Genomic DNA, 20,128 nt, shown 5'->3' on the forward strand with positions numbered 1-20,128 from the left:
AGGAATCAATTGTTCCAAACCCTGCACAGCAAACAGTTATGTTCCCCATAAAAGCCTTCTTACTTATTGCATTGCTTGAACGTGTCCCCCTGGTTCAAAGCGTCTGTCCGTTCAACTGTTGGAAAGCACGAGTTCTGTAAGTAACAGCTGGCGTTGCGGTGCCACATAATATTTTACATGAAGTTTACGACCACCTCAGCCGAACCACCTACAGCGGAGGTAACCATTGGCTGGTCATTGCATGCGTACTAACTAGGCCTGTTGTGTAGGGGCTTGCATCGAGGCGCTATGATTGATTGTGGGTAAATATACAGAAGTAGGGAGTAAGAGCGTGTACCGGTGCTGACTCTGTCTGTATGAGCAAATATGATGCATGATATTTTGGGAATTAATTCAAGGTGGGTGGGAGGAGCTACTGTTGGGGAGGAGGGGTCCTCTTTGGATCCCATGCACAGTCTAGGGGGTGGTTCTGCACGGTGTCCAGCCGGGTTTGTGCATTGACTGGAAGCGCCAGGGCATTTTATTTGGGTATCAGCACAGGGTGTCTGGGAAAGGCCTTTGCAGGGGATGAAACAGCCCACACAAGAGGTCTGGAGGCGCCAGAATATGGTATCTGGGGTTGTCGGTGCAGGGAGTCTGGGCTGTTAATGCAAGGCGCCTGGACTCTGGTGCAAGACTTTCTCTGAGGGATGTAACGTTAAACGACAGTTGATATGCATCCGGGGGGCCGTGGGCGACTTTCAGGTGAAGCTTGGGGTCACCCTGACCCAGCTTTGGGCACGCTCGCTGCACTCGCTCGCCACAGTACAGTACGACGATTATTTTACGCCACACCACTTTCAAATGTCACCAGCCGCCACTGCAAACAAGGCCTTTTTTCATCCGTTCCAACAAAAGGTGGTCCTCATCAAGGCACAAAACATGACAGCCATGTTTTATCTTCTGAAATAGGGAGGCACATACTCTTTGCAGCTGTCAGCATTGACACAGAACATTTGGCATTGTGCACTTTACCACAAGATACATTTGATAGTGTAGTACCTAATGGGAGTGGACAACAACTTCACAGACCTGTTAAGTAGAATGTGGCAACAAGTACATGAATAGAAACTCCACCCTCAAGTCCTACTCGCATACTTCCATCGTTGGCGGCTTCCCAGCGCAGATCTCTTCACAACAGCCACTTGTAAGGGATATTTGCCTATGCTTTCCACCTCTCCCACTCCTGCCATACATGGTTCAGAAGCTTTGGCAAACGTCCATCACTCTCATCGCGATGTCGCCCACATGGGCCCAAAAGCCCTGATTCACAATCCTTCTAGAGTTGTCAGTGGTTTCCCGTGAGAAACTGCCCAACTACTCACTCTGAAACAAGGCACCATCAGGCATCCAAACCCCTGACAGCTCATTCTTGCAATTTGGCTCCTTGGGTCCTATAGTTCAGTTAACTTTAATGTGCCTGCAGAATATATGTCTATCCTTAAAGTGGCCCATAGACGCATCATGTGGGCCTGCAATGGCTAAGTGGAAAATGTTTGTCAACTATTGCCTTCCCAAACACAACGATTCACTCAAACCAGCGGTCCAAGGCATTGTCTGTTTCCTTCTTCATCTTCAGGCACTGGGCCTTGTGAACACTTCCATATGTCTTTATCTGGCTGCAGTCTGAGCTTACGTACAAAATAAAGAATACTTCCTTGTTCAGAGTCCCCGTCATCAAAGCTTTCAAGAAAGAGCGCAAAAGAGTTATCCCTCCCAGTGTATCTCCGGCCCCCATCTGGAACCTCAGTATAATACTTACTCAACTGTTGGGGGCCCTCTTTTTGAACCCCTCTAGTTTATGTCTTGGAAAGTTGCCTTCCTTGACGCCATCATGTATTTACGGCATGTGATGGCGCTCCAATATCTTACCATGGAGGAGATTTACTTACAAATTCATAACAATATAGTTGTCCTTAGGACCAACTCAAAGTTTCTGCCAAAGGTGGTATCCACCTTCCATCTTAATGAAACCATTGAGCTACCAGTTTCCTTCCCACAGCCAGGCTCTGTAGCAGAGGGCTCTCCAAACTCTTGATGTCTATGGTGGCCTTATGTACTGCATTGACAGAACCAAGCCCTTTTGTAAATCTCAGTAACTCTTGGTGCTCTCACCAAACCACACAAAGGCCATGCCCTGTCCAAAGAGGGGATAGCCAGATGGATTGTCAAGTGTTTTCACACTTGCTACACTAAGGCCAAAAGGCAAATTCCCGCCTCGCCCAGACCACACTCCACTAACCTCTTTGGTCTTCCTCAGCAACATTCCCATAGCTGACATATGTAAAGCAGCTACTTGGTCCACTCCACACACGTTCCCCAGGCATTACCATGTGGACGTCTTAGCGCACCAACAAGCAAAGATTGGGCAAAGTGTACTACAAACTCTTTTTCAGTCCTCTGCAACATCTTCCAGCTAGCCACCCCTTAGGGGACTACTACTTTATAGTTTGTGCAGAGCATATGTATCTACAGCTACACAAGTCACAAACTGGATATGTTACTGTAAGCATCTGTTTGTGGCATGTAGAGCTGTAGATTCACATGCGCCCATCAACCTACCGGAAGCTTCTGGATGTTGCACATGTTCTTTTCTCTTTCTCCTTTTGCTTGGTAATCTATTTTTCCCTTCCTAGGCTGCATCTTTATCCTGAGCTGATGTGCAGAAATCAATCGAAAAATGGAGTCGATGCCCATGTGCATTGCCAGTCATAGAAGGAGTCATTATATGTTGTTAGACCTGGCACCATTGGCGTAGGTCTCCCTTCCATTTTTGTCGTTTATGTCCCTTTCATGGTTGCTGGCGTTAGATGTTCTGGGCGCTGTGCCACTGCCATTCAGTGACACAGCGCGAATGCTCCTTATTATAAAATAACTGATGAATCGGTGTAGTCCTAGTAGTACCAAGGAACATGCTAGGGAGGTCGAATTTGGTATGCTTCCGCTTCAAATATTAACGTGCATCTGGTAGTAGTGATTGTCTTTATGTTCTGCGTGTGCAATTGCAGCTTTTGGAAAGTAGGTATCTTTTTGTCTAAAGTCTTTCTGTGTGTTTCGCTAGTATGTGTATTGGTTGTCTGGTTTAGAGGGCCAGGGCAGGCCGGGGCTGACATGGGTCGAATGGAGCAATCTGCCGTTGAAGTATGGGGAGGGGTGACCCCTTTGATCTGAGCAGGGCTGTGCCTGGCAAGGTGAATGATGGCTCCACCTCCCGCTGGGTGTCTGATGGTGGACCCCTCTCCCTGGAAGGGAGGATGCAGCCTCGTAAATAAAGTGACCGAAGTCGACACCAAACTGGTTCTGGCCGGGTCGAGTGATTTGTGACTTTCTAAAGAACAAAGACTTTTGGGGTATATAGATCTGAGCTGAAACCCCTTCGCGGTGTGTAACTTCGGGATGCGAAGACAAACCTCTGGCCGTGTAACGAGAGGAAGAGGACTTTGAAACTTTCATCCATCCACTGAAGCAACTACCCAAGGGCATGAATTGAGCTTGCCCCCTTCCGAAGTCTCAGGGACATTAGACTTCATTCCTCAGCAGCCCGGATTCCTATTGAGAGAAATCCTACTCGTGAGGCCTCTGTCGAGAAATCCAAGGCCTCTGGATCTACTGAGGCTGCTGAGCCTGGATCAGCCTGTGTGCTGGTGGTACCCCAGAGCTTCAGAGCCTTCCTACTGGGGTTGGCTCACGATGTACCATTGGCCGGACATCTAGGGCAGACCAAGACCTTTGAGAGACTGGTCACCCACTTCTATTGGCCCCAGATGCGCAAGAGCTCAGATGCTCACTGTAGGACATGTGAGACTTGCCAGGCAAGTGGAAAGAGCGGGGGGAAGATCAAGGCCCCGCTCCAGTCCTTCCCGGTTGTCAGTACTCCATTCGAGTGAGTGGGCATTGACATTGTGGGGCCTCTGGACTCCAAGACAGCCTTGGGCATCAGGTTCATCCTGGTAATGGTGGACCATGCCACCCGGTGCCCGAAGCAATCCCCCTCAGGACAGTGACGGCCCCCGTGGTGGGACGCGCACTGATGGGGATTTTTTCCCGTGTGGGATTCCCCAGAGAGGTGGTGTCCGATAGGGGTACTAATTTAATTTCCAAATATATGAAGTCTCTGTGGGAGGAGTGTGGAGTAACGTACAAGTTCATGACTCCTTACCACCCCCAAGGTAACGGGCTGGTTGAGAGATTCAACCGGACCCTTAAGGGCATGATTATGGGCCTAGAGGAGCCCATGAGGCGTAAGTGGGACGTCCCCTTGCCATGCCTGTTGTTTGCTTACCGTGAGGTGCCACAGACGTCTCTAGGGTTCAGTCCCTTTGAACTGCTCTAGGGTCACCCAGTAAGAGGGCCTCTGAGTCTGGTCAAGGAAGGCTGGGAGCAATCTCCCAGGAAGTCTCCCCAGGATGTGTTTGGCTACATGCTGGCCTTCAGGATCCAAACTCGGCGTTTCAGGAAACTTGCTGAGGCAAATCTGGAAGCCAGCCAGGAAGAGATGAAACGCTGGCACGATCAGAATGCCACTCTGATCGAGTTTCAGCCTGGTCAAAAGGTGTGGGTCATGGCCCCAGTGGAGCTCTGTGCGCTCCAGGATACGTGGACCGGCCCCTTTGAGGTGGTGGAGCGCAAGAGTCCTGTTACCTACTTGGTGGACTTGCAGTCTCCCAGGAACGATCTGCGGGTCCTGCATGTCAACCGCCTGAAGCCCCACTTTGAGAGGTCTGAAGTGGGCATGCTACTAGCTACAGATGCTGGAATGGAAGAGGAGAGTGAGCCTCTTCCCGACCTCCTGTGGGCCGAGGAAAAAGATGGGTCAGTGGAGGGCGTGGTCCTCTCCACCACACTGACCCCTGAACAGCAGAGTGATTGTCGCCAACTGTTGGGGCAATTCAGTGATGTGTTCTCCCTGGTGCCTAGTGTCACCGATTGGTGTGTCCATGACGTGGACACTGGGGATAGTCCTCCCGTGAAGCATAAGGTTTACCGAGTGACTGACTGGGTCAGAGCGTACATTAAGGAGGAGGTCTCCAAAATGTTTGCTTTAGGGGTGATTGAGTCCTCTAGCAGCCCTTGGTCCAGCCCAGTGGTCCTGGTACCCAAGGCTGCGGTGCCTGGTGCCACCCCAGAACTTCGGTTCTGCGTGGACTACCGAGGTCTCAATTCAGTCACCAAGACTGACGCGCACCCCATCCCCAGAGCTGATGAGCTCATAGATTGGCTAGGGGCTGCACGGTACCTCAGCACGTTTGATTTGACGTCCGGGTTCTGGCAGATCGCCTTAACTGATGGGGCAAAGGAGAGGTCGTCGTTATCCACGCCTGACGGACACTACCAGTTCCGGGTGATGATCTTTGGGATGAAGAATGCCCCTGCCACCTTCCAGAGGTTGGTCAACAGAGTGTTGGTTGGGCTGGAAGATTTCAGCGCCGCCTACCTGGATGACATTGCAGTGTTTAGTTCCTCATGGGAGGGCCACCTGCACCACCTCTGGGAAGTGTTGATGGCACTGAGAAAGGCAGGCCTCACAATCAAGGCAAGCAAATGCCAGATTGGGCAGGGTTCTGTGGTGTACTTAGGACATCAGGTGGGGAGCGGCCAGGTGGCGCCCCTACAACCCAAGATTGAAACCATCCTGGCTTGGGAGCCTCCAAGGACTCAGACACAGGTGAGAGGCTTTTTAGGACTCGCAGGTTATTACAGGAGGTTTGTCAAAGGGTATGGCAACATTGTTGCATGCTTAACTGAGATGACTTCTAAAAAGCAGCCAAAGATTGTGAACTGGACTGACACCTGTCGGAAAGCTTTCGATGCCCTGAAGACTGCCATGTGCTCCGCACCAGTACTCCAGATGCCCAACTTTTCAAAGGAATTTGTTGTCCAGACAGATGCTTCCGAGCATGGTGTGGGGGCTGTTCTGTCACAGATCAATGAAGAGGGCCTAGACCAACCTGTGGCCTTCATTAGTAGAAGGTTGCTCCCCCGGGAACAGAGGTGGAGCGCAATTGAACGTGAGGCATTTGCTGTGGTCTGGGCATTGAAGCTGAGACCATACCTGTTTGGGACTCACTTCTGGGTTCAGACAGACCACAGGCCCCTCAGATGGTTGATGCAGATATGGGGGGAGAATCTATAGTTGTTGAGGCGGTCCATTTCTCTACAGGGTATGGACTTAACAGTGGAACACCGGCCTGGTACAGAACACGCCAACGCTGACTATCTGTCCAGATTTTTCCGCCTCAGTGATGAGAACTCCCAGGGGGTGGGTAGTTCTCCCCACATTTCAGCTGGAGGGGACGCGTGTTAGACCTGGAACCATTGGCGTAGGTCTCCCTTCCATTTTTGTCGTTTATGTCCCCTTCATGGTTGCTGGCGTTAGATGTTCTGGGCGCTGTGCCACTGCCATTCAGTGACACAGCGCGAATGCTCCTTATTATAAAATAACTGATGAACCGGTGTAGTCCTAGTAGTACCAAGGAACATGCTAGGGAGGACGAATTTGGTATGCTTCTGCTCCAAATATTAATGTGCATCTGGTAGTAGTGATTGATTGTCTTTATGTTCTGCGTGTGCAATTGCCGCTTTTGGAAAGTAGGTATCTTTTTGTCTCGAGTCTTTCTGTGTGTTTCGCTGGTATGTGTATTGGTTGTCTGGTTTAGAGGGCCAGGGCAGGCCGGGGCCGACATGGATCGAATGGAGCAATCTGCCGTTGAAGTATGGGGAGGGGTGACCCCTTTGATCTGAGCCGGGATGTGCCTGGCAAGGTGAATGATGGCTCCACCTCCCGCTGGGTGTCTGATGGTGGACCCCCTCTCCCTGGAAGGGAGGATACAGCCTCGTAAATAAAGTGACCGAAGTCGACACCAAACTGGTTCTGGCCGGGTCGAGTGATTTGTGACTTTCTCAAGAACAAAGACTTTTGGGGTATAAAGATCTGAGCTGAAACCCCTTCGCGGTGTGTAACTTCAGGATGCCAAGACGAACCTCTGGCCGTGTAACGAGAGGAAGAGGACTTTGAAACTTTAATCTATCCACTGAAGCAACTACCCAAGGGCCTGAATTGAGCTTGCCCCCTGCTGAAGTCTCAGGGACATTAGACTTCATTCCTCAGCAGCCCGGATTCCTATTGAGAGAAATCCTACTCGGAGGTGAGGCCTCTGTCGAGAAATCCAAGGCCTCTGGATCTACTGTGGGGAACGCCGCTTTTGCTTGTCTACGGAACTTATTGCTATCGCCATTGTGGGCCGCTGCAGTTGAGAAGCTGTGCCGCTGTGTGCCCGCATTTGCTTGTCTACGGAAACTATTGCTATCGCCATTGTGGGCCGCTGCAGTTGAGAAGCTGCGCCGCCGAGTGCCCGCATTTGCCTTGTCTACGGAAACTATTGCTATAGCCATTGTGGGCCACTGCATCTGAGGAGCTGTGCCGCTGAGTGCCCGCATAGGCATTGCTACGAGATCCATTGTTGACGCCATTGTGGGCCGCTGCAGCCAAGGAGCTGTGCCGCTGAGTGCCTATCTCGGCATTGCTACAAAAAACCTTGTTGACGCTATCGTGGGCCGCTGCCGCTGAGAAGCTGTGCCGCTGGGTGCCCGCATCTGCCCTACTATGAGAATCTGAACCACCGCCACTGTGGGCCGCTGCAGCCGAGGAGCTGTGTCACTGCAGGCCCACATTGGCTTTGCTACAAGCGTCCTTGCTATCATTGTTTTGGGCCACCGCCATCGAGGAGCTGTGCCGCTGAGTGCCCATCCTTACTTTGCCACAAGAATCATCGCTGTCGTGGGCCGCTGCAGCTGGAGAGCTGCGCCACTGAGTGTCCACGCTAGTCCCACATCGGGAGCCTCGTCAACTTCCGCGTGCGCCGCTGGGTGCCGCTTCCATGCCTGTCCCAGGATTACCGTGATTGCACGCTGCGGAACGCCACCGCCCAAGAACTGTGGCCGCTGTGGGTCCACCTGCTATCCTTCCTGCACCTTTCCTGAGGAGCTGTGCACCGTGCCCCTTTGTACATTGTGCACCACCGGGTCGCAATGATCCCGGCCCCGAACCAAGTTCGTTCCACCCGCACGCACAAGTGCTTTCATCGCTCTTGAGACGAATCTGTAATTACGTGCATTGTGGTTCTTTGAGCATTTCTCAGTTTCGTGTTTAATCTATATAAGGATAACTATTTTTTATAACTACTTGTGGTGTCTATTTTGTAGCGTTTTTCCTGCGTTATTGTGTATGGTCCTAAATGCTTCACACACTGCCTCTGAGATAGGCCTGTCTGCTCGTGCTACGTTACCACTGGGTTGAGCAGGGGTTATCAAAGGGTGTAGCCCCCTTACTCTGACTTAGGAAGGAGGGTCACTATTCGACATTGGCGCCAGCCACTGTCGACTAGAGGCCCCCATTTCTAACATATGTCATAACTGAAAGACTTCTTTCAAGAAAAACAAATTGCGCATGTCCGAGTCCAACACTGGATGGCAGGAGTATGCAAAGCACCTACATTTATAGCACTATGAGCCACAAATAGATGCTTACATGGTGTGTGACATACTCCTTCTTATTCAAGACCCCGCTAACGTCTCAATGAAGAAGCCTGTTCTTCCCAATGTTACCAAGTGTGTTGAACCAGGGAAGGAAGGCTTTTAGAGAGCCAGCCACTTTGAAGGCTATTACTCCAAGTGTGCAAAAAAAATACAGACACTCCCAAAGCACCCCACCTACAGTAAGGTGTCAGTTACTGTAGGCTCCATCATCGTATCCACAGCCCAGATGAGGGCAAATTCACCGGCATCTATGGGTCCACTAGCAGACAGAGAAAGCAAAGTATGGGCATAGTAGGCAGAAAAATTGAGCACTTAGCAGCTGTCCAATAGAGGATCGCAAATTCCCAAGCTCTCCTCAATAGCTATGCTTACTAACAGTGGGAAGAGATGGAGATTCTTCTCCAGCACTTCCCGAGCAGTATCAGAAGAGGGGAAAGGCGTTGTTACAGAAGGGGAGGACTGTAAGCAACATTGGTCTAAAGTCCGTCTTGTATGCTGCGGACATGCAAGCAGATATCTGTGCATGCGAACCACACTCTGGAGGCACCTCTGGCTGCGAGTGTCTGGTTTCAAGCTGGAGGTGCAGGCAGCTGAGGTCAACATGCCTTTCACAGGAGAGTCACTCTTCAGAACAGCAGTGGATGAATCCATCTGGAGAATGAAAAATGATGGCAACATAGCGAGATCGATGGGCACCCTACAGTCCAAAGGGCAAATCAGGGCAGGAGAATGCCTTCCCGAGGAGTTTCACAACCACCTATGTTCCATGCCTCCTTTGTTGCACAGGAACCAAGCCACAGCACTACAACACCGTGGCAATACACAGGTCATTACTACAACAGAGTGGCAATACACAGGTCATTAAAGGCAGCCTTTTCGTGGCCGTGCATGCAGATGAGGAAACAGCGAGAGGTGCTGCACACCCCACCAAGCGACTACACAGTACACCACCCCTGTCACTCAACAATGTTTGGGGCAGAATCTGAAGATTCTTAGAGAATTACATAACTTCACCTCTGATAAACGGATGATCAGCATCATCTGACATTGATATTGTGTAGATATTTTAAAAACACAAGCCAACATAAAGCCAAGGATGAGGCGCCAAAGCAATGACACTTTGCAGCTAAAGAAAGAAATGGCTAATCTGCTACAAAAGAAGGCTACATGAAGAGTACCAATCTCATAAAAAAGGCAAAGGGTTTACTCTGCATTCTTCCTTGTACCCAATGCTGATTTGTCATTGACTCATCCTGGATCTCAGGTACCTCCACTGGGACATCAAAACACAGAAGTTCCCAATGACTATACTGCAGGAGGTCATGCTACTCGAAAAAAGGGAATTAACTACAGGACAACAGAGGACCTCAAGGATCCATACTTGCACTTCCCATTGAACAAGACATACGTTTCTAAGATTTGTAGTAGACACAATACTGCCCTTTGGGATAAAATCAGCACTGCTGGCCTAAACAAAGTTGCTCACCTGCAAAGAAGGGGGATCTATGTCTACCCCTATCTGGAATACTGGCTCATAAAGTTAGTCATACCAGCAGTGCAAAGATGACAGTGATACAAACAGTGCACTAACTTATTCTTTCTTTCAACTTAGAAAAGTAGTCTACAAAACCAGAAAGAGAAAACATCTTCAAAGGAGCCTCTCTGACTCACAAGATGAAAAAGCCTTCCCAATACAGAAGAGTACAGGCAATGACAGAACAATTTAGTCTCTACCAGAAGGGGCAAGCTCTGCAAGTGAGGACAGTGCGGAAACTCATGGGTATATCATTCTTCATACATACAATTGATACCGAAAGCCAGACTCCACATGAGACCACTCCAAGAGTGGTTGCAGAGATACTGGTCACGGGTTAACACGAGTTATGAAGTTCTAGTGGTTATAACAGGAACACTACACAGGGAAATGCAGTGGTGCAACACCAAGAACATCACTGTGGTCAGGACTTTCAGGCAACCAACTTCCTCTGTAACCATTACAATGGATACATTCCACATGGGGTGGAGAGTGCTTATGAACAAACTGATCAGGGGCCAGTATAGCCAGGGAGATTCAGTCAAGGATATAAATATCCTGGAACTCAAGACCGTGTTCACAGCCCTCAAAACCATCCAATCTCAGTCAGTGGGAAGTTGGTGCAGATACAAAGGGACAACACTACAACCAAGTTCTACACAATAAACGGAGTTTGTGGGGAGGTTCAGAGGCATCACCAGTTCACACGAATCAGCCATTCTAGCACAGGAGATGTCGACATGGGCATTTCAGAGAAACTTAACACTGATGGCAATCCACCTGCTGGGAGGTGAGAACACAGAAGCAGAAAACATGTCCCATAAATGGGAACTTAACCAGCAAGTGCCACAGTGTATCTTCAACAAGTGGGGAACCCCACAGGTGGACTTGTTCACAACACAAGAGAGTGTGAAATCTCAAGACTTGGTGTCCAGATACTCAAGCCGGCAATTGCTGGTGAATACCCTATTGATACGATGGTCAGGTAAATTTGTGCACGCTTTTCCACCAATTCCCCTGATTCCCCTTGCAATAGAGAGGTTCACACAGACAAGCATGACCCTACTACTCCTAGCACCTCACTGTGCCAGACAAGTAAGGTTCTCCGACCTAGTGGGACTGGCGCAGTGAAATGGGATGTTACTACCAACATGGCAGAATATTCTAGCTATGCACTGGAGAAAAGTGTTCCAACACAAAGCAAAAGCACTCAGCTTGGCAGCACAGCACCTGAGGACATAGAATTTGGATGCCTCCAACTGTCAAAAAGAACCTTCGAGGTACTCGGGAAAGCAAAAAGACCAACATCTTGGAAGTGTTACTTCAGTAACTAGAAAAGGTTTTGAAAATGGTGCGCCAAAGACAATCTCCCACAGACCACATCAGAGGATGTCCCAGTCCTAAAACACCTCACACACTTATTAGCTGAAGGACTGTCTTACGCAATAATAAATATATACCTGGCAGCAATTCTGGCATATACAAGGGGCATGATACGAAGATGATAGTTTTAGACACCAGTGATCAGAAGGCTTCTAGAGGAAGCAAAAAGAATAGCACCGTGCATAGCAGCGCCAACCCCCATATATATCTTCAATCTGGTACTTGTGCAACTGATGAAACACCCCTTTGAACGTAATACACAGCGTAAGAGTACAATTCTTAATTTCAAAGACTGCCTTACTGACGGCCATAACATCCCTACACAAAGGGAGTAAACTGCAAGAATTACCGGAGCAGGAACTATACATTCAACTTCACAAGGACAGGGTAGTCTTGAGCACTAACCCTAAATTCCTGCCCAAAGTTGTGCACACTTCTAGGACAACCAAACGGTCCATCTGTTTGAGTTCTTCCATGACCCAAACTCATAATCAGAACACACCCTATACATGCTAGACATCAGGAGGACGGTGATGTACTGCATGCCGGAAACAAACCATCAAGAAGAGCAATCAGTTTTTTGTCTCTTTCACATCAGCAACCAATGGGTTACCAGTGACAAAGGAAGCTATAGCAAGAGGGATAGTCCAGACAATATAAAGGTGTTGCACAGCAGCACTGCAGAAACGACATTAGAGGAAAGGCCAAGGATGCACTCCACAAGGAAAAAGGGGCAATGCTGGCCTTTTTAACAAATGCCTCAATCAACAAACCAAAACAACTGTATCGATTTCAAAGCAAGCAAAGAAGCTCAGGTGCTTGCAAACTCAGACTCGTTCTCGACCCAACTTCCCACATGACAGGAAAACACTGGTACATAATCTTTGCACAGCATGTGAATTCTGAAAGATTCACACTGAAAAACGAAATGGTTACTTGCCTGTAGGAGTAGTTTTGCAGCTTGAATACTTTCTGCATTCATATGTAATACCAAACCTTCCCTCTCTTCCCCCCTCCATCCCACTGCAAAAGAGTACAGACATTGGAGAAGGGAAGAACTGGACAGCTTATACAACACAAGGGAACAAACACAAAGTATGCTGGATAAAAAGAAGCTGAAGATGGCGCCCACGCAGTGCAGCTTTCTGAACGTACGTCTAAAATCATAGACAAGGGATATATCACCAGATTGTCGAACCTAAGTGATCAATGACTATGCCCACTTATTAAAAAGAAAAAGAAAAAAAAGGAAGAGAAAATACAGACCATTCTGCAATTTAGGACCCAAACACTAAATGGCAGAATTAAGGACAGCATGCGAGTCCAGAAAGTCTTCAAGCTCCAAAACTAATCCTTAATGTATGTAACCATTTCGTTCTTTGGTAGCCCAGAAACATGTTCCTGTTTGTGATATCTGTGGGGCAGCTCTTGGTAGCCCCTACATGAGTGCTGTGAACACTGCCTTTATTTTGGTTTGAGAAGCTGATGTTCAGTTAGGTCTTGCAATCCATCATGATCTGTTCTTCCGCTGTTAGGACTGTCCTATGCTCTCCTCCTGCTCCTAATATATTCTGCCAATTGATCTCAGCGTTGGAAACAATGTCAAACATAAAAGTAGGGAAATGTTATTCCCCTTTAGTAATTAGATGCTCTCTCTTCAAACTCTCCTATGAGGCCAGCACCCACCCACATCCTCTAGTTCTGCTGGAGCTAACTTGTGCTTTCCTTTGCCTTAATATTAGCATGAGAGGTTAGGACCACAGGGGGAAATAAGGTGAGATGTGACCAAAGGTGCATTGGAAGACACTCTGTGCATCCCCGCCTGCGCTGAGGTATGACCTACTATTTATGCTACAATGCTCCTGTTGTGTTCTCTTTGTAGTGGTTTGCTTTCCTTTAGGTCTATGCCTCTTCAATCTACCTCTTCCTTATACACATCTTACGAGCTTATTAATTCAGTATCCCCACTATATCATTCAATATTTGCCTAACTGTAACCGATCAATTCTCCCGATTCCCTCCACCTTTATTATGAAAACCCAGCGGTGTCTTATTATTTGAGTTCTACCTTATCTTCCAAGCAGCTCCTTCTCACACATTCGCTGTTATGCTTGGTCAACTCTTCTGGGTTTAATCCCTGCCTTTCTTATTCCTTACCTTTGTTTCCACCATCACTTGGTATCTCAGCGTTCCCGTCACCTTATTCCTCTCAGATGCTTTCATCTTGCCACACTCCTCTCTCACCCCACCTCATGGCTCTTAAGTTATCTCGGCAGTAATTCCACCTCCTGCCATCGTTGCCCTTCTCACCCTTCAATATCACATTCTGCAGCCCACCTTTTGTGCCATCTTAGTAGTGCTTTTCTCTTATTCCTGCTACAGCTCTCGTTCATCCTCCCCTCTACTTATTACATCTTTTTATTTTATAGCATCCTCTTTGTTACCCAGAAAACCCTTTGTAAAGTTCGTCGGACACGAATGCAGGTGAACCCACAACACTACACCCTCCCATGTCTTTGTAGTCCGCATTGTCCTTATGCTCGGCCTCTGTCTTTCGTTGGCACTCATTGACTATGTATTGATGTCTAACCCCCTGCAGGGCAATGAAGAAACCTCGATGTGGCGTCCCCGATAAGTTTGGTTCTGAGATCAAAGCCAATGTTCGGAGGAAACGCTATTCCATTCAGGGGCTGAAGTGGCCTCAGACGGATCTCACATTCTGGTGAGTGGCACCATTAGTTTGAAAATTATTATTGTACTGCGGTACAAAGTATAAGCGGGTGCATTGTCCTCTAGGGGATGTATGCATTTCTGCTACTGATGTTTTACTTTTGTAGAAAGCTTACACTGCTGCTGCCATTTTGAATCTGTTTTGCTTCCACGAGGCGTATTATACTCTTGATGTTGGTGCTATGCCTGTACCCTGCATATGTGTCTTACATTGCTGGTGCCTGTCCAGCACTTGCATTTTTTTTTTTTTAGGGAACCTCAAACTGCAGCTGGTTATGCTATACTTGCACTGTGTCTGAGGAAATCTTGTACTGATGGTGTCTAAGTTCTTGCTTTGACCCTTAGTTTCTCCACCTTTGCAGCATCCAGAACTACAGTCCTAAGATTGGAGAATATGAAACCTATGAGGCAATCCGTCGAGCTTTTAGTGTGTGGCAGGGGGTCACACCGCTTCGATTCCGGGAGATTGATTACCACCTCATCCGAGATGGACATGAGAAACATGCCGACATCATGCTCTTCTTCGCTGAAGGGTTCCATGGTGACAGCACCCCTTTTGATGGCGAGGGTGGCTTCCTGGCCCATGCTTACTTCCCTGGCCCCAACATAGGAGGGGACACACATTTTGATGCTGCTGAACCTTGGACAGCAACGAATGATGACCTCTCTGGTAGGTTGAGTGGCAGTAGACCAGAAAACTCCTTTTATTTCCTGGTATTAAGCATATCACCACCTTCCTCTTGCTTCCAGTTGATGACATTCTGGCTACTGGCTTGCCAGTGTAGAAATCCTGTCGTTTAATCTGTCCACTGGCTATCACTGCTGCATCCATGTCTGTTGTGTTTCTGTAGGATGTAGTTCTTTGTCCATGGGTGGAGCAACAAGGGGAGTAAGGCCAATGTGAAAATATCCAACTTTAAGTAGTAGTTAAGCGAGGCCACAGAAAAGACAAGGCAATTACAGGGAGTTTCCCCCATGTCTTTACTCTCTGCTTTTGATAGAAGGTCAGAGAAAAAAAATACACCCACCAACTCGAAAAAAATGTATTGTTCAAAGAAAAGACATCAATGTAGTACATCAAGTGTGTGGCCAATGTGTTGCCCACCAACAACTACTTTTGACTTCTCTCTTTGTTCTGAATTTCTTTGTGCATGTAACTTCTACCAGGTGCTCTGGTGCATGGCAGATCCACAGCTGCAAGTGCCCATCTTTGGATGAGGAGACTTACTTTCGAATAGCTTTCTGGTCTTAGTTGGAGTTCTTACTGTTCTTTGTACTGTAGTGTAAGTAGAGTCTCTTGTTTCTCTTGATTCCCCTAGGTAATGACATATTTTTAGTGGCTGTGCACGAGCTGGGCCATGCCCTGGGTCTTGAACACTCGAATGATCCATCTGCCATCATGGCACCCTTCTATCAGTGGATGGACACCCAAAACTTTGAGCTGCCAGATGATGACCGCCGTGGCATCCAGCAGTTGTACGGAAGCGGTGAGTGTAATAAGTAGGGTAGTGGAAGAGGGTGGAGCTAAGCTTGGAGAGAAACTGGAAGTATCAAACAATTGAAGGAGTATACCCCGAAGACAAAAGATGTCCACATGGTATATGGGAAGATACACAAAAGGCGAGAAGTTCTCCCTTTTTAAGAGACCCCTCACTCACCAACCTAGTTGGAGACATGCTTCATCATTGGGGTCCCACCCGAATAGCCGAATGCTATCCGGGTGTGCTTCAACACCTGATTACAGTGGAGCAGGTTTTGATCGCAACAGTGATGCAGGTGAGTGAAAACAAGTGAATAAAAAATTGTCCAAATTTAATTCCCTAAAATACTTTAATATGGAGCAACTGGACAATATTAAAAGCAGTGCAAGATACCGTGCTCGGTTAAATTGACCTCTGGTATCTCTGTGGTGATAAAAAGTGAAAGTGGTCTACATGTTTCATCCTTTCGGCGACATTACCAGGATTTCTTCAGGACCTAGCTATGTGACCCGAGCGGTATACACGCACTAAGGTGTACCCAACCCTTGGTCACTCTGATACCACACTGTGTACTCACAGTATGGCGACGTCTCATCAATTGCTGAAAGGGAAAATTGGAGACCCGATTCGGTCGTGCCTCATGGAAGCCGGGGTTATGGCGCTGGCTCTAGTCACACTTCCGTCAAACCATGCCACCCGCTTGTCCGCCTATTAAGTGAACCTTTCACAGCGACCCGAGGATGATCCTAGCTAGGTCCTGAAGAAAACCTGGTAATATCGCCGAAAAGTTGAAACATGTAGACCACTTTCACTTTTTATCACCACAGAGATACCAGAGGTTAATTTAACCGAGCACGGTATCCTGCACTGCTTTTAATATTGTCCAGTTGCTCCATATTAAAGTATTTTAGGGAGTTAAATATGGTAAATTTTTTATTCACTTGTTTTCACTCACCTGCACCACTGTTGCGATCAAAACCTGCACTACTGTAATCAGGTGTTGAAGCACACCTGGATAGCATTCGGCTATTCGGGTGGGACCCCAATGATGAATCATATCACCAACTAGGTTGGTGACTGAGGGGTCTTTTAAAAAGGGAGAACTTCTCTCCTTTTGTGTATGTTCCCATATACCACATGGACATCTTTTGTCTTCAGGGTATACTCCTTCAATTGTTTGATACGTATACTATAAGGGGACCAGGAGTATTCCCTTCAATACCCATACTCTCTTCTTTGTTGAGTTATGAGAAACTGGAAGTGTCAATAGACTTGCATGAAACCCTAAACCTTCGAGCTCTTGCTTGTTATGGTCATTGATAGATGGATTGCTACCTTTATGAATGCGTGTGTGAACTGTTGATTGGATTCCTTGTATATAAGGTGAAGGGACTGGTGAAATTCTAATGTGGATTGCAGGATGGGAAAGCAGTGACTGTTGGTAAGTGGCATATATCTAGTTGGGAGGTTTTGAGTGTTGGAATTGATTGTTGGGTGGATGTATGTGTCGGTTTGGATCGATGGGTGGGTATATGGATGCTTTGTTTTTGGTTGGGTTGATGGCTGAGCGGTTTGATGGTTTTTGGGTGGGTGAACGGGAAGGGAAATTTGAGATCTGCTTTCTAAGTGTGGTTGGGTATCTTTTCGCATCTCGATGTAGTTGTGTTGTAGATAATGTGCAGCTGAGTGGTTGCATAATTGGATGGTTTAGTGGGTGATTGTGCTAGGTTTTTGGTGGGTTATGTAGAAGATGTAGAATAGCCCTAACTTAGAAAACAAGCAGTTGCTATGTAATAGGTCTCAATTTTGTTAAAGTTAGAGCTGTTGGCGTTGGAAATGACAATGTTTTTTTCTTTATTTTTTTTATTTGTAGTGGAATAATTATATTTGTAGAGCGTTATTGCAGTTGGTATAATAATGAAAAGTAAAAAAATTGCCATTTTCAACGTAGGCGTTGAGAGCAGTGGCATAGAGTGCAGAGACGCAGAGTAGAATAGAGTGCATAGAGTGCAGTGATGTAGAGAATAGTGAAACAGCGTGATTTGGTCAGGATTATATTGGTGTAGAGTATATTGTTTTTTTTTTTTTTTTTTGTTTTACATTTTATTGAAAACCGAGATCTGCATGTACAATTTACCATCTTAATTCCACTTCTTTACATACAGTCAATACATTTACATAAACATTGGTTCACATATGCCTTCACCACTACTACACGTCATCGTCTGAGTCACTCTGTTCGTCTGGGGGCGTGCAGACGTTTCCCCTATATATGTTCCATTTACCCCACACACTTCCCCATTTTTTGAGGCATTTCCTATTAATAAATATGACCTTCTCTGCCACCATGACCATATCCATATTGTTACACCATTGCATTACAGATGGTACATTCTCTATTCCCCACGTTTGCTCAATGTTTAATTTGGCTATTATCATGCCTAATGATGATTTGTGTTTTTAATGATTTTCCAAAATGAGTGGGCAGTCCTTCAAAAACATGGCATTTTTTTTTTTCACATTCTCCCATATGTATTTTCATTTTGTGAAACTTCAGGTATTACATAATGTACATGCAGCTCGTAACTACAAACCATTATGTGTTCTTTGATATAGTTTGTTTAGAGGCCCTAGATTATAATTGCTCATTTATGGCTTCTTTGCTTAGAAAGTGCTTTCAGCTCGAATTATATATAATATAATGGCACACTTATTCACTAATTAACCTTGCAAGTGTATTTGTTTTGCTTTGCTATTTAGCATTGCTTGTTGTTATTTTATAGCTGTTTTTGTTCGCAAAGTAAAGATGTACTTCTGTAGAGTCTTTCTTAAAAATGCAACAAAAATAATGGCTCTTTGTCAAAAGTTTCTGCTAGACAATATTTTGCTGTGTACGGCTTTTAAAATCCCCTCTTTAAACACAAACTTTTTCAGATGCCTTCTAGGAACACTCAAATTGAAGATAAATCTTAAATTTGTTAATACAATTTTTAGGCAAAGGGGCCCTACTCTCTACTTCAATATTATTGCAGTCCAAAACGTTGCTTCATTGTGGAATCTTGGGTCTCCTGTTCAAAGTCCTTTACAATCGAAAATCCTGTAATTTGTGAAATCACAGATTTGCAACTGCAAAAGGGATTTTCTTTATGTACAAACACCATGTTACATATTGGGAAAGGACTTTAGTGATCTTTCTGAATTTCAAATAGGAGGGTTTGTGAAAGGGACTCTTCCTTTCTATTTCTGATTCAGGGAGGCATGTATAAATGGTTTACGACTGCAATTACAGTTACAACCCACTGATGAGTTCTCAACTCCCAAATTGGGGTGGTAACTGATTTGCAAAAGGGAAGGTGTCTCATACGACCCTCTTCCCATTCTGTAATTGTGTTGCCAGACTCTGGGAGAAGGCAGTGGTCTAGAGACCACTGCCTTCTCCCGCTTCAGTTTTCCACAATAGAATGCTTTTTATTTTTTTTGTTTTCTTAACAGCAGCACTGGTTTCTTTAAGGAACATTGACTACTTTCAGGAATAAAAAGCGTTTCGTTTTCAAATGCAATCACTGATTTGGTGGTCTGCTGTCCATTGCATGCCACCATCCTTGTGATTGCTGCCTGTCATAGGGAGTCACAAATTGCAACCAGCATAATGAATGTTAATTAGCCAGGTTGTTTTGTGACCCCCTGCGAACCTGTATTTTATGAACTGACCTATACTAACATAGGCTTGTTTGCAAAATACTATTCTGTTCGCCAAGTGTTGGTGCTCAATTTGCAACCACTTTTTGCAAGAGGAATAGCAGTTTATCAGACTCCCCATTTCTTTGCCAGTTAGATCACCCACCTATTATCACACACAAGAAGAACAAAAAAATCTGACCTATTGGTTTTTATGGCTATACCCAACTGCTGTGTAAAATTAATGTAGCACACCCCGGTGGAGGTAGAAATAAGGTATGTGCTATTGTTTTGTTGAAAGAATGTCAGTATGGTGTTTAGTTAGCACAATCTACGGTACATCCTAATGGTTTGTTAAAGGAATGTGTGTGCACCCTAGCTCTCTGTCAGCCAGCATTTAGGATATTCACAAGTGCATTAAACCTCAATTTTAATGTTTTTTTCTCCATAGGTCGTGGAAAGGACGTCCCAACCATATCCCCCAAGACCACAACCACCACCAATCCAAGAACAGGCAATCCACATATTCCTACATTCGTGCCCGACATATGTGAAGGAAATTTTGACACCATTGCCATCCTGAGGGGAGAGATGTTTGTGTTCAAGGTGAGGGCAGAGTAAAAACAAATTATTTCCCATTGTGAATGGAGCGTGCATATACAGAGTATGAGGCACTTGAGTCCATTTTAGGATCCTTGTGCTCTCAAGGGGTTGCTTCCAGACTATTTCAGAGAAACACAAATCTGCT

At 46.4% G+C, this 20,128-nt stretch overlaps 1 protein-coding gene across 3 annotated transcripts in view; it reads left to right on the top strand.

The window, feature by feature from the left end:
- LOC146871241 (matrix metalloproteinase-14-like) overlaps positions 1-20,128 on the top strand; it is a 347,444-nt gene that overhangs the window by 307,855 nt on the left and 19,461 nt on the right. For all 3 annotated transcript variants that reach the window (XM_085650670.1, XM_085650655.1, XM_085650662.1), the window contains 4 exons: positions 14,091-14,213; positions 14,584-14,891; positions 15,541-15,708; positions 19,832-19,986. In XM_085650670.1, coding sequence (XP_085506796.1) covers positions 14,091-14,213; positions 14,584-14,891; positions 15,541-15,708; positions 19,832-19,986 — 754 coding nt within the window. The remainder of the gene's footprint in view (positions 1-14,090; positions 14,214-14,583; positions 14,892-15,540; positions 15,709-19,831; positions 19,987-20,128) is intronic.

The sequence above is a fragment of the Triturus cristatus genome, chromosome 1_1, assembly GCF_964204655.1.
Source record: "Triturus cristatus chromosome 1_1, aTriCri1.1, whole genome shotgun sequence".
NCBI lineage: Eukaryota > Metazoa > Chordata > Amphibia > Caudata > Salamandridae > Triturus > Triturus cristatus.